Genomic DNA, 14,151 nt, shown 5'->3' with positions numbered 1-14,151 from the left:
CGGATCTATATCATTTTTAAGTGTTGGGCGTGACTCTCATAACATCTATCCATGGAAATGAGTAGTGCAGTGGAAAGAGTCCAGGACTTTAACTCAGGAGACCTGAGTTAAAGTTCTGAATCAGGTGTGTGACTAACTAGTACTATGTTCAAAGGAGGTAAATTGTTTAACATATCTGGACTTGATCTTTGTTTTATAAAATGTAGGTGCTAGAAAATGTGAGGATTATAGTTTTCTAGGGGGAGAGAGTAGGAGTAGAGTTGACGATAAAAAAAATCATAGACTGTAATGAATGTAATGGAAGTACCTGAGCCCTTAGTGTTTTAAGGAAGAGAAGAGAGGGGAGCTAGGTAGTGACATATAGGCTGAGAAGCTGTTGTACTCGCAGTGTGAGGACTGGGCAGGGAGAAACCACAGCAAGAGTCCCTATCACAATAACAGGGAAATAGCCCATGGTCTCATCTTAATCCATTCAAGCCTCCATTAAAAAACATCATAAACAGATATATTGAAAAACAACAGAAATTTGTCATTCTGGAAGCTGTAAAATCCAAAATTAATTGTCATAGAGGTGGTGTCTTGTTGACATGTTTTCACGTGGTGCAAGGGACATGGCAACGCTCTCAGGCTTGTAAGGGTACTAATTCCCCTTCAAAGACTCCATCTTCAAATACCATCTTCAAATACCATCACCTTGGTGATCAGGTTTCAACATTTGAGTATTTAGGAGACATAAATACTCAAATCACAGCAGATCTTGTAAGTTTAGGTCATTTATAAATTAGCAACTGCTTGAATTACTACATTGAAATGCTAAAAAATTCAATAAAATCAAAGCATTAGAGAAGACCCTGAAAATCCCCTAGAACCCACAGGTTAGCTCCCTTCTCTCAGGCAGAGACACCTTTAAACTCTAGACTGGATAATGAAACCATATAATATGACTTAAAAATAATTCCTAATGGAATTATTACAGAAAATAACAGTGTATGTGTGTTTACACATGTGTATATACGTATTTCATATAGTCTATGGTTTTCTAAGTTCTACTTGATCAATTCTATAACCATTTAGTTATACTTGAGTAAGACAGTATTTGATCAATTTTACCAAATGAATAAAAAGGCAAAAACCTTCGAGTCTATATTGAATCTATCACTCTAAGTATGTACTACAGAGATTTCCGGCATACTCAAATCAACTTCATGTCCTTTGCTTTAGTCAGCTGAATGAGTGTTACTCTTGAATTGCCTTAACTATTCTTGATAACACTGCAGGATTCAGAACAGCACAGGAGAAAGCTTTAAACAAGGCAGCTGATATGGTGGGCTTATTTGCATTAAACTATAGGTGATATTTTATATGTCTCACTAGTACTAGAATTCCTACACTTGGGTAGCTTATTAGGTAGCTTATTTTAACAGACTATTTTGGAACCGCTCTGACCTTCTGTCTAGTTGTAAATATAAAGCTATAAAGTTGTGCACTAAATGCAAATATAAATACAACAATGGTTCTGTGTCATTTGTACTAATGATTTTCAAAGTGTGGTTCCTGGATAAGCAGCATCAGCCTCACCAGGGAGCCTGGGAGCAGTGCAAACCTCTCAGGCCCACATAGATCAGCACAATCAGAAACTATGGAAAACGGCTGAGGAATCTACTTTTAAGCAAACCCTCCAAGTGAGTCTGACACATATGGAACCACTGCTCTACAGATAAAAGACTAAACTTCTAAGTTTAGTTTCAGGGCCCTTTACAATAGGCCCCTGTTTACTTATCCTGCCTCTTACCTTATATGAAGTTAATTTCCTAACTCACTTTTTCATGGGGTACTATCTACCCGTTTCTATGAGACAAACCCAAATTGGAATGAAAGCCATTCAAACTTTAGGACTCAACCCAGTGTTACTCTTGACCTGTGTTCCAGATAAGGTTGACCACTCTACATTTCTGTTCCATTATATATCCTGAACAAGCAATTTTCCCTGCATTTATCAAACAACATCATCCTGTTGTATGTGTCTACCAGTCTCCTCATAAGCCTATGAGCTCCTTTAAGTCAGAGAGAGTTTTATTCATTGCACTGCTGTACCTAATCCACAAAGGCACTCGGAAAATGTTTTCCAAATAACTGAAAACCCACTTGTAGTGATTAAGTTATCCTTCAGAGTAATTCTCTACTGACATGAGATATCCTAAGAGAACTCAAGAGTGCTCTCTTCTACCTGCAATCAGGGGAGGTAGGGTTGTAATCAGAGGAGAAAGAGATTTTAGATATTAAATACAAAGGATAAGTAGGAGTTACCCAGGCAGAAAGAGACTGAGAGAAAGGTAGCATTTCAAGAAGAAAGAGAGCATGCAAAAACGATTGAGACAGGAGGAACCGATGTGAGCTTAGGAACAAGAATAATTCATGTAGCTGAAGTGTGGGAGTGGGGTGGGTAGGATGGCAGGAAGTGAAAATTAGTATAAGGACACAGGCCAGAGTAAGCAGGACCTTGATTTTTTTAAAAAATCACTATGACTTCAGCATGAAAATATATATTAAATAGGGTAAGGGAATAGAACTAGTCAACAATGTCAAATGCTGCCAAAAGTCATGAAGATGAAGATTGAAATTAGCTTGACTTCCCAAATTCCATGACCAATAAACAACTAACCCTAACTCCAGGGATAAAATTCAGGTGTCAGTCAATAATACACTGGGCCCCAGATTTGAATATAGTCAGAAGCAAGAAAATTTTGTGTGCAAAATATAATTTCTAAGACTCATTATTTAAAATTGCTTAGTATTCATAAGTTTTCTTTTTTAAAGTTTCAGTACTGGGAATTGAACTCTGGGCCTCATGCATGTAAGGTCCTTGCTTAGCATCTGGGTGGCCATCTTAAGTGACAGCCGCCATTTTCCCATCCAAGGGCCTTTTCAGAAAAGGCTCACCACTCCCTCATACCAACCCCACCCTTCAGCCTCCTGCATTAGGACCCACAGGCTCTGATCCCTGAGCTTGGCCCATAAAAGCCACAAAATTCAAGCCTGTCCTGCCTCTCTCTTCTAGGGAAGGATGTGCCTTTATTTGTCAGCTCTGACAAACTCTCAGTGTGTATCTCTGCCTGGTCTCTGTCTTTCATTTATTGCTCGCTCGTCTCCCAAGTTCTTGCTTTTCTTTCAATGCACTCTAGGTAAGTACTCTACCACTGAGCTACATCTCCAATCCTATATTTATAAGTCTTCTGTAGGAATCTTTCCCCCTTACACATCGTGTAATTTTCTTGCTCACAGAAAAGATGAATTAGTTGGTCACCTTTACTCTAGAGAGAGTAAAGGTGACTCACTGATCCCTAAATGAAGTACTATTAGGGGACCAAGTAAGTTTGCAGCACCATCCACCCCACCCCACCCCACCCCACCCCAGCTTTGCTCTACCTAGGAATATAAATGCTAGTTCATATGGTCATTCTATGCCTAAAATTTTGAGAAACTGCCAACTGTTTTCCATTTCCAATTTCTAATGAGAATGAATAAGGGTTCTAATTTCTCCATACTTCATCAGTATATTATTAACTATTTTAGTTGCCCCTATTAGATATGAAGTGATCTTTCATGTTAGTTTTGATTTACATTTTCCTAATGTAGATGTTGAACAAGCTTTCATTTGCTTACTGAACGTTTGAATATCTTTGTAGAAATGTCTATAAATTCTTTCTCCATTTTCAACTTGGGTTATTTGTCTTTTGATTATTGAGTAACAAGAGTTCTTTCCATATTCTTGACATAAGCCTCCTATCAGATACATGATTTGCAAATATTTTTCTCATTCTCTGAATTGTCTTTTTACTTTCTTGATACTGTCCCTTGACATACATATATTTTTAAGTTTTAAAGTCCAATTTATTTTATTTGTTGTTTATGAATTAAGATAAGATCATGTGTTGTTACAGTGGGATCTAATCCAATAGGATAGGTGTCCTTGTAATCATAGGAAACTTAGAAACAAAGGATAGACAATGTGAAGATACTTAAAAAAGATGGCCATCTACAGCAGTCTCCATTTTTGCAAGACAGATGCATTCCAAGAACCCCAGTGGATGCCTGGGACTTCAGATAGCACCCAACCTTTAATTTTATATATATATAATTATATAATGATATATTATTACATAATAAAATATTCAATAATTGTAATAATTATATAATACATTATATAATTATAATGTTATATATTATATAATTATATACTATATAATTATGATATGATTTATAAATATATTTAATGTAATATGATTTATATATACATACATACGTACTCTGCTTTTCCTATGCATATATAACTTGATAAAGTTTAATTTATAAACTAGGCAGATATTAACAATGACAATAATAAAATAGACCAACTGTAACGATATACTATAATAAAACTGCCAGTATCAGCATCACTATTCTTGAATTTGGGGACATTATTAAGTTAAATATGGGTTACTAGAACACATACATAGTCAATCTGATAAGATGTCTACTAAGTGACTAATGGGTGGGTAGCATACACAGTGTGGATACAAAGTACATCCTAGGTAGGATGAAACAATGGTTTGAGGTTTCATTGAGCTACTCAAAACAGTGTACAATTTAAAACTTATAAATTGTTTATTTCTGGAAGTTCCCATTTAATATTTTTTGGACCACAGTTAAATGTAACTAACATCATGAAAAAGGGAAAGTACTGTAGAAGTCATGGAGAAAGGTCTGGAACCTATCCTTCACTCCTGGTCCTCAGAAGGAATTAATATCTTAATCTCAGACTTCTAGTCTCCAGAACCATGAGAACATGAATTTCTGTCATTAAAGCCACTCACTATGTAGGGCTCTGTCAGCAGACTGACCAAACTAAAGTAACAAAATAAGAAAGGTATTTTTCTGACTCAACTCATAATAATAAGGAGGAGCACTAACAAAAGATAATGGAGACAAGGATAAATCCCTTTCTGTATTCTCTTTAAAATACTGTCAAAATGTCTGAAAGTGAAATGTTTCCTCTGCAAGAACAATGAGAATAAGGAGAGTATCAGAACCATCCTCACAGACGTTCCTTTGCTCAAAAGCCTACAAATACTTCCTCATCCAGAGTCAAGGCCAAAGTCCCCACAGTAGCAGTAAGGCCCTTCTTGATTGGGCCTTGGAGCTAAGTTTGGCTTTTCTCCTCCAACTCAGCTCTTTTTTTTTTTTTTTAATTGGTTGTTCAAAACATTACATAGTTCTTGACATATCATATTTCATACATTTGATTCAAGTGGGTTATGAACTCCCATTTTTACCCTGTATACATATTGCAGAATCACATCGGTTACACATCCGTGTTTTTACATATTGCCGTACTAGTGACTGTTGTATTCTGCCAACTCAGCTCTTTAGGCTCCCTCCTTCCCTAGAAGCTTTCAAGCTCCTGGGGCAATGCTCAAGGGTCATCATCTGGGTGAGGATTTCCCTATCACATTATTTGAATGCAAAATCAGATTCCCCTGCAGCAGTTCTAGCATTCCCTACCACCCCACTTTCCCCCTACTCCCCCTCCAAACACCTACCTTTTTTCTCCAAGGCACACATCATCACCTGAAATATGCATTTTATTTATTGCCTAATTGCCTCCCAGCCTAGTTTAGAGATTCAATAAGTGCAGAAATTTCCTTTTGTTTACTACCATAACATCACCATCTACTAGGTGGTGCTCATAAATGCTCAGAATGAACATATTTGCACAGTCCTCCTTACTGAGCTAAGATCAAAAACTAATGCCTCTTCACAGGTAACAGGCAACTTTTAACAATGGTCCACTTTCTACTTTGAATATAGCCCTTGATCCTCTGCCACTGAGACTTATTTTAAAAAGGGACATGTCTCTTCCTCTCACCATCCTGTTCCCTAACCTTGGAGAAAACAGGATTACCTGTTCTCTCCCCAGTTCTCTGTCCATGAGCACACACACAAACCATAGGAATTAAGTAATTCAGACTTGTGAATGGTACCAGACAGAAGCTCTAAGAAATGACTATCTCCCAAATTAACACCTGAATTATAGCTCCAGACTGAGAATGTAGCCTTTGCTTCACCCCTGATGGGCAGAATCACAGCCTGTAGGACAGGAGTTCCTTGTGTTTCTCTTTTGCTGGCAAAGCAATAAAACTTCTTTTTCCTTTTTCTCAAAACTGTGTCCTGGTTACTGAGGACAAAGACAGCTTTTGATAACACCTTCCTATCCTCTTTTACATAACTACTACCTTCAGTCAGTGACTCAAGGAGAAAGAAAAAGTCCCCAAACCAATATTCCTTTTGCTTCTCTGTGCTAACTAGAAACCTGGGGAGAAAGCATGTTTTAAAGTCTCTGGTCCAACTCTTTCCTGTTTTTTGTTTGTTTGTTTGTTTTCTCACCCTGACAGGAAGATTTTAGTGAACCAGGAGATTTTTGTGAAAAGTCTACTACAGGGAGAAAGCAGTGTTTGCTTCTCCACAGTAGATCAAGGTTTGCCTTACACTCCAGATTTTAATATGTCCTCCAACTTCCTATATGTGAGGGGAATATGCTAGCACCAGCAAACTACAAGGGAGCTGGAAGCCATCTGCACATCTTTTTTTTTTTTAATATTTATTTTTTTAGGTGTAGATGAACACAACACAATGCTTTATTTTTATGTGGTACTGAGGATCGAACCCGGGTCCCAAGCGTGCTAGGCGAGGGCTCTACCACTGAGCCACAATCCCAGCCCCTGCACATCTTAACTATTCCTCATAATCATGCCCGAGTCTAAACCTTACTTCATTTGAAGAGAAACAAACAGGGAAAATAATAGAGTATATATAAAATTGACAAAACAAAAGTGAAAGAAACAGGAAAAAAGTGAAAAGAGGAAAAAAAAATAAAGCATACACACACACACACACACACATAAAATCAACAACACAAAAGTGAAGAGAAAAAAGCTTTTAACAATCCAAATCTAAAGGAAAAGATTAAGTGAATTATGAAACACCACTCACTAGAGTTATTTAAATGACTATCAAGATTATGTCTCAAGACATAAATATTAATGGATAATAAGTTTAAACCACAATATGAGAAAAAATTATATAAATCATGTTTAGTTTAAAAACAGAACAGAAATACCAAATGCTCAATTATTTTAACCTTCTAGAATCTACAACTACAGAGAATAAAGTTCCTACTAGGATACAGAAATACAAACTAAGGTTTTAGTTATGGTGAAATTATATTTACTTTCTCTAATGATATATTATTATTTTTAACAATTTGAAAAATTGATGAAAGAAAAATATTCATATTTGCCACATATCTGACAACAGAAGATGGGACAAATCTAGGACCTTTAAAATGTATAATGGAAAACAAATATATTCTTACCTTTGTGCCTCTTCAGTTGGGGAAAACTGCTAATTGTAGTTGCCTGGATTATTTCCACTACAATTTGATATCTGATTTTAAAAGAGAGAGAAAGAGAATAGATTGATTAGGAAGAAAATACTATCTTGAGAGATACTTTTATTTATACTAAACAAGTAAACACAGAAGCTGTGAGTCCTGGGCACTGCGCCACTTGCTAATCGTGATACAAAAGTCATGTACTGGCACTCCACTCTTCCTCTCCCTAAGTGTTACTACCTGTCCCACAGTGATGGCAGAAACCTTGAGGCTAGGCTCAACTCCTGCCTCTCCTCAGTACTCCTGGGAAATCAAAGTCTGTCAATTCCAATCTCCTAAATTTGCATTGTCCAACAAGATGCCCATGAGCTACATGTGACTATTTAAACCAAGTAAATAAAATGTTTAATTCCTCAGTCACACTAGCCACATTTCAACTGCTCTATAGTCAAATGCAGCTTGTAAGATCCTATTAGATGGTACAAATAGAAAGAATATTTTGATTGGTACAAAGACAGTTCTACTGCATGGTCCTTCCTAAATGCTTCTCCAGGTTGTCCTCCCGTCTCCAGTACATAGGTACTGCCTCAGTTTGCTCTCTTGTTATTTCTCACTTAGAAGACCATTCCAGACCAAGAGAGTCAAGAACATCTGTAAGGGGACTCAGATACCTGTATTTTCATGTTAACTGTCTCAGTAATTCTAACGCAGAGTGAGAGTTGAGAACCACTGGACTAGAGCACCAGCTAGATGCACATATGACTTAGAAGGCCTGAGTCAGGAAAAATACACAAAATCCTGCATTTTAAGTGCTGAGTTCAATCTGAGTCATGGCTATTTTGAGTATATTGATTTGAGCTTTATAAACCTAGTTCTTAAGGGCTGGTCAATGGTTACTAGGGTTTCCCTAACCAAACTTTTCTGCCCTGTTTCTCAGATCTTAATTATGTTGACTGTAATCTGCTTGCAATAAAGGTGTTTAACATTAATTAAGCTGTTTAACATTAATTCTTACTTTGGACACAAACTGTGCAGCATTCTAAGATTTAATGCTACATTTGGCTGGCTTTTAGCCCACACAATAGAACATATATTCTTTGGCTTTTCAACTAAAACCTAAAGAAGAAATACAAATTCATCAAAAGCATAGCTATTCATAAACTCCTGGCAAATTCACATCTTTTTTATTTCTTCACTTGTATAATAAATATTGATGTCTGATTCTCACAACCTCAAAAAGCAAGTTGTTGGTAATAGTGTTGGTCTGTCCCCTGAAGACTGGCAGACATTGCTGGTTGTCTACCCAACATTCATTTTCCCTTTCTCCCTTACTAACTGAATCACAGTTTTAGTCAGGGAAAGCAATGGTTGCAGCTAAACAAGCCAACTTTCTCCCTAAATGAGGGATGACCAAATGACATAGTTCTAGCTGAGGAGACAAAGGCAGAAATTGCAGGGTGCAGACTCCAGGAAAGCATTCTTAAAGTATAGACTTCCTAGAGAAGCCCTTGTAACTTTTTTCCTTGCCCTTTCCTCATTGACCTGTGTGAAACAAGGATGCAGTGGAACAAGGCACAGAGCCACCTTCATCCTTTAGCAACGATAAGGAGTGAAGCCACAGGCTGAAAATGAAGTCAGAGGACAGAAGTTTACGTCTCTGATGACTTCACTGAGCTGTCAAAGCAAACCCCAAACTGCCCATCTCAGGACATGTTGCTGCATAAAGAAAATAAACCCCTGAATTGCTTAAGTCACTGTATATCACCTTATCTTATGATCAATGCCATCCCAGCTGACAGAGAGCTCTTTAAGGACTCCATACACAGAAAATATCTTTGGGCTGAGTATATGCCCAGGTGCTATTTTCCAAACTGAAGCCTTGCTAGGACATTACTGAGCACTGAAGTTTTCTAATGTGTCACACTATCTGCAAGATGTTTACTCAATTTCCTGAACCAGGCAGTGAGGGGATTATAAAAAACAGGCCAACAGACACAAAAATAGAAAAAGTGGAACTTGGTGGTTCAGCCTGCCTCTGTTGGAGGAAGACTGTCCAAGAGCAAGCTCAGGGCATTCATTATATAGGCCTAAACATCAAAAGGATTTATTGTGAGAAAGCTTCTTCAAGATGAAAAAAACCTAATTTGTGGGTAAAACAGCCCCTTTAGGGCATATCAGCTTCTGCCCATAACTCTTTACCTCCAGGGAGCTGGCATTTCAACTCAAGGCCATGAACTAATAAATTCTTTGGCTTGCACAGAATATCCCTTGAGCAGGGCATCACCCAAAACTGGGAAGTTTTCAATTGGTGGCTTCCAATTAAGAAATTCCCAAGGGAAGTGTCACCTCTGTCTTTGAGCAATTCAAAGAAATGATTCACTCATGCTCAGGACACTAATGGAACTGAAATTCTTCCCAATTATGGACAAGCACAAAAATGGCTCATGATGTGAATTTTCATGTTAGTTACTACATAGATAAGGAAGCACATATAAGAAGCATATACAAATCTGGAACTATCAGAGCCCAACATTCTTGAATAAAGTCCTTAATTTAACCTTAGGTTAGGTTAAATTAAGGACTTTATTCAAGAAGTTCTACTATTGGAATACATTGACTTAAGTTCTACTACTGGAATACACTGACTTTTCATTCAACTCTAGTACACGTCTTTGAACACCTCCTTGTACACTGCCATCTGGATGTCCTGCAAATAGATTTAATGTCCAATGTCCATTCCCACAACAATTCCCATTAAAAACAAACAAATAAACCAAAAAACAAAAACAAATCTACATCATAAACATTTGTTATGGCAATTTCTATAAAGAAAAACATAGAAATAATCTAGAGGTCAACACTTGTTAATCTTTTCCTATGTTCTGAACATAGGAATGAACAACAGCAATATGGTCCCTGCTTTCAGGAAGTTTTGGGGATATATCAGATTGAAGATAAATCCCCCAGCCAATAATATTTATAATTATTAAGTTTACATGGAAATAAATGTTGTGACACACTGATTTTAAAAATACAAAGTGGAATGTACATTTATAATAGCAGATATGTTATGTGGGTACATGAACCAGGGCTACAAGGTAACATGAAGATGAAATTAAAGGCAATTATGTTAAACTGACAGAATTATAAGTCATTCTTTAACTTTTCCAAACAATTTCTCTCTCTCCCTTATTCTCTACCTCCCTCTCTAAACCTATTCAAACTACCTTCTTTCTTGCATAGGTTTCCTTACATTTTCATTTCTAACCACCAACCTTCTCAAAATCTTATTATCTTAATTAGATTTTTATCCTAATAGGAACCATCAGTCTCAAAGCCCAATTGACCTGTCCTTTGAACATTTTTAAGTAAGTTCTTTTCTTTTTCTTCCCTTGGCCACTACCCTATTTGGGGGCTCCTCCTCATGTGTGGGTCCCTGCAATGGCTGAACAGTTTTAGTTGCTTGCCTGAAGCTATCTTGCTCTCTTTTACGTGAAAACAGCTTGAGCAGCCCCATCAAAACACCTTCCCACTTTCCCATGACCATTTAACCTCCCTTCCTTAATATCTCCAGCAAATTCCTCAAAGGAATAACCTATATTCCAGCTTGCCATTTCATTCACTAATTAGCACTGGCTCTTTTATCCAACCCAATTTCCTTTTCTCCTCAATCTAGGTGTGGACTTCAGGTAGGTCAATTTCTAAACTGTCCTCACAAAGCTACAGTCTCCCTAGGCTCTTGCTCATGCTCTGCCTCAGAAGACAATCTCCCTACTTGTTCATCTAACTACATCTTACATGTATTACTTCTTCAAGTTTTCCCAGCACCAGTTAAGTACACTTAATATATGTCTTTTCTCAAATCCTAAATTACTTCTGCTCTATAACAATACCTATTTGTTTGCTACTTTATAATGCTGTTTTAAAGACAGACTTCCACCAAGAATGCTGTAAAAAGAAAATGGTGTTCAGTGATTTTAGGGCCTAATATATCTTCAAAAAATATGACACATTTTTTGAGCCTATGAAAACATTGTGATTTTATCTAAAATAAAGATATGCTACTTTCTCCCCATCTAGATCATAGCCTCTTGAATAAAGGTATTGTGTCTTATACTTTATAGCACTTTCTTAGCACCAAACATATGGTAGATGCTCAATAAATACATTTTTTGATGGAAGTGGAAATTAGTATAACCTGAAGGGTGATTTGGCAATAATTATTGAAATTGCAAATGTAAAAATTCATCAATCTAGCAATTTCTCTTCTAAGACTTTAAGCCAGGGATACATCTCAAGATATATGTGAAATGATTTAGGTACACAATTATTCACTGCAGCATGGTGATATAACAGGAAAAATATCAGAACTATTAGAAGTAACTTAGATACTCAATAAATATTAATAAATTAGAAATAAGAGTTAACATCTCTACCACTTAACAGGTATGCATAATATTTTGGACAACTTATTTTTTTGATTGTCTTAGTGATTTCATGCTTTGGAACAAATGAGTCACTGATGGTACTGAAGCAAATACATACTGTCTAAGTCAATAGTTAGCATTTTTTAATGAATTCATAAAATCATACTGTAATATCAGCTAACATTTATAGAATCTTTCATAGGTACCAGGTACCTATTTAGATCTTTTAATTCACATGAACTCACTTAGTCCTCATAAGAGGACTATAATTGTCTCCACATTGAATAGGAGGAAATTGGTGTTCAAATGAATTAAGAAATCTATGTGAGGTCGCCTAGAGCCAGAAATACAACTGAGGGCTACCTGACTTAAAGCTCATACTGTTTACCATTTTCCTGCAATTCCACAAAATTAAATATATGGTAGTGTCATCTCATCTAAGGATTCTCAAAGTATACAAGCATGGCCAACACCAGATAATGAGCCTTACTGACTTCTCTATCCCTCTTGGATAGAGGTTCTACTCTGGTTCTACCAATGAGACCATAAGCATAGCCCACACACTCTAGCTCTTCTCCAACTCCTGTCATTTGCTCTCCTGTTTATTCTCCCTAGATTTCATATATCACTTTCCCTGCTCATCTGTTGAAATCCTGCTATTCATGGCCAGTCCTCTCTACAGCTTTCCTAGGTTCTTCTGTTTTATAGGATAAATTTGCTCCTACCTAGCTCTTAGCTCTTACCATTCCACTTCCAGAGTCACTGCAGGCATACACTTGGCTATTTACATCCACCTGGTCTCCTATGCTAGATTATAAACAGCACGATCCCAATAGTAGAGAGTGGAATCCAAAGATACACAACCAACCCAACTTTACATACACCAGATCTGGCCCACAGTGTTTTGCATGTAGTCAGCGTTTGAAGATGAAAGACTACTAGTTCACTTTTACTTGATGCCAAAAGGCAAAGTAGAAAATTACTTTTTTCATTCTCACTTTTCTGAACAAAAGCATACAACACCCACATCTAAGTGCCGGCTGTCCTTCAGGGCCCAGGCTTTTCAGAATTCTAGGAAGCTGTTGAGAGATACCCAGCACTCATCCGGCTTTCTTCCTCCAGAAGGGGGTATGGACTTGCTGGGGCAGAGTTTGGTTAGAAAATGATTGGAAATGTGTAGATTGTTATATATGTTTTTCCAAATTATAATGTAAACTCAAATGTTAGGGAGACGTGGCATAGCAAGAGTTGAGCTGTTTCACAACTCTGGCAATATCCCTTTGTCCCAGGGACAAGGAAAAAAGCTATACAAAGGTAACTGTTATCTGGTCCTCTGCGTAACCACCTCACCTGTCTTTTGTTTTATATACTTGGTTAAATAAATAAAGCCTGAGAACAGGTTTGCATTTATGAATTTTTCTTGCCAAACTGAAACACCTAAAATGGTACAGAGCACTTCAAAGTAATCACCTTAAAAATCTATATATTCATTGCCTTTCTACTGTCTATGTTCAGAATAGTTTTGAAATGCTTAAAAATGCATTTCAAAGTTATTTACACATCAAACCAAACACATATATGTATGCTCTTTGTATATTTATATGTACACATATATACTCCTCTTTGTTTCATTAGGCACACATAACAGATTTTTTTTTAATTACTACTTTAGAACTATCTGGGCATATACATTTTGGATTTCTTGGAATCAAAGATTGGAAAAAAACTTAGTTTCAGTTATACAATATACTGAATGATTTAAAATACTGTTTTATGTTAAAATTAGGAAGGAAACTTTATAGACGACCATATAAGTGCAAATGTTAAAGAAAAACTAAAAAAATTAAAGATAATGTTTTCAGAGTTGCCACAGACTAGGGATAGTGTTTTTATTAAAGGGACTTCACTTAAAGCATTTGAGCAAAAGCTGTGATAATATCAGCCAGCTAAGCTGACATGTGTCTCATATCCATGGCATTACTGAAAGGGTCTGCTGGAAAATTCAGAACATGAATCAAGAGTAGTTGAGAATGTGAGCTCTGGCATCAGACAGGCCTGTGTTCACATCCTGTTTCTAACACATACTGTGTTCTCCCCAGGCACATTATGTAAGCTTTCTAAATCTTAAGAGTCCTCATCTGTGAAACAGAGTGATAGAGTTGCCTCATAGAGTTGTCATGCAGATTAAATTAGATAATACCTCTAAAAACCTGGAACAATGCCTGCCCCACAATAAATGTTAACTAATATTATTATTGTTTCTTGCCACTGTTGTTGACTCTTTAAATGGACATT

General features: G+C 36.8%; 1 protein-coding gene across 6 annotated transcripts in view; it reads right to left on the bottom strand.

Moving 5' to 3' along the window:
• Window positions 1-14,151, bottom strand: part of Snx25 (sorting nexin 25) — a 110,322-nt gene that overhangs the window by 37,927 nt on the left and 58,244 nt on the right. For all 6 annotated transcript variants that reach the window (XM_040294414.2, XM_078031042.1, XM_078031044.1 and 3 more), the window contains one exon: window positions 7,412-7,482. In XM_040294414.2, coding sequence (XP_040150348.2) covers window positions 7,412-7,482 — 71 coding nt within the window. The remainder of the gene's footprint in view (window positions 1-7,411; window positions 7,483-14,151) is intronic.

The sequence above is a fragment of the Ictidomys tridecemlineatus genome, chromosome 14 (assembly GCF_052094955.1).
Source record: "Ictidomys tridecemlineatus isolate mIctTri1 chromosome 14, mIctTri1.hap1, whole genome shotgun sequence".
NCBI classification, from domain to species: domain Eukaryota; kingdom Metazoa; phylum Chordata; class Mammalia; order Rodentia; family Sciuridae; genus Ictidomys; species Ictidomys tridecemlineatus.
The sequence above is the reverse complement of the archived record's forward strand: the minus strand, read 5'-3'. Positions and strand labels throughout refer to the sequence as shown.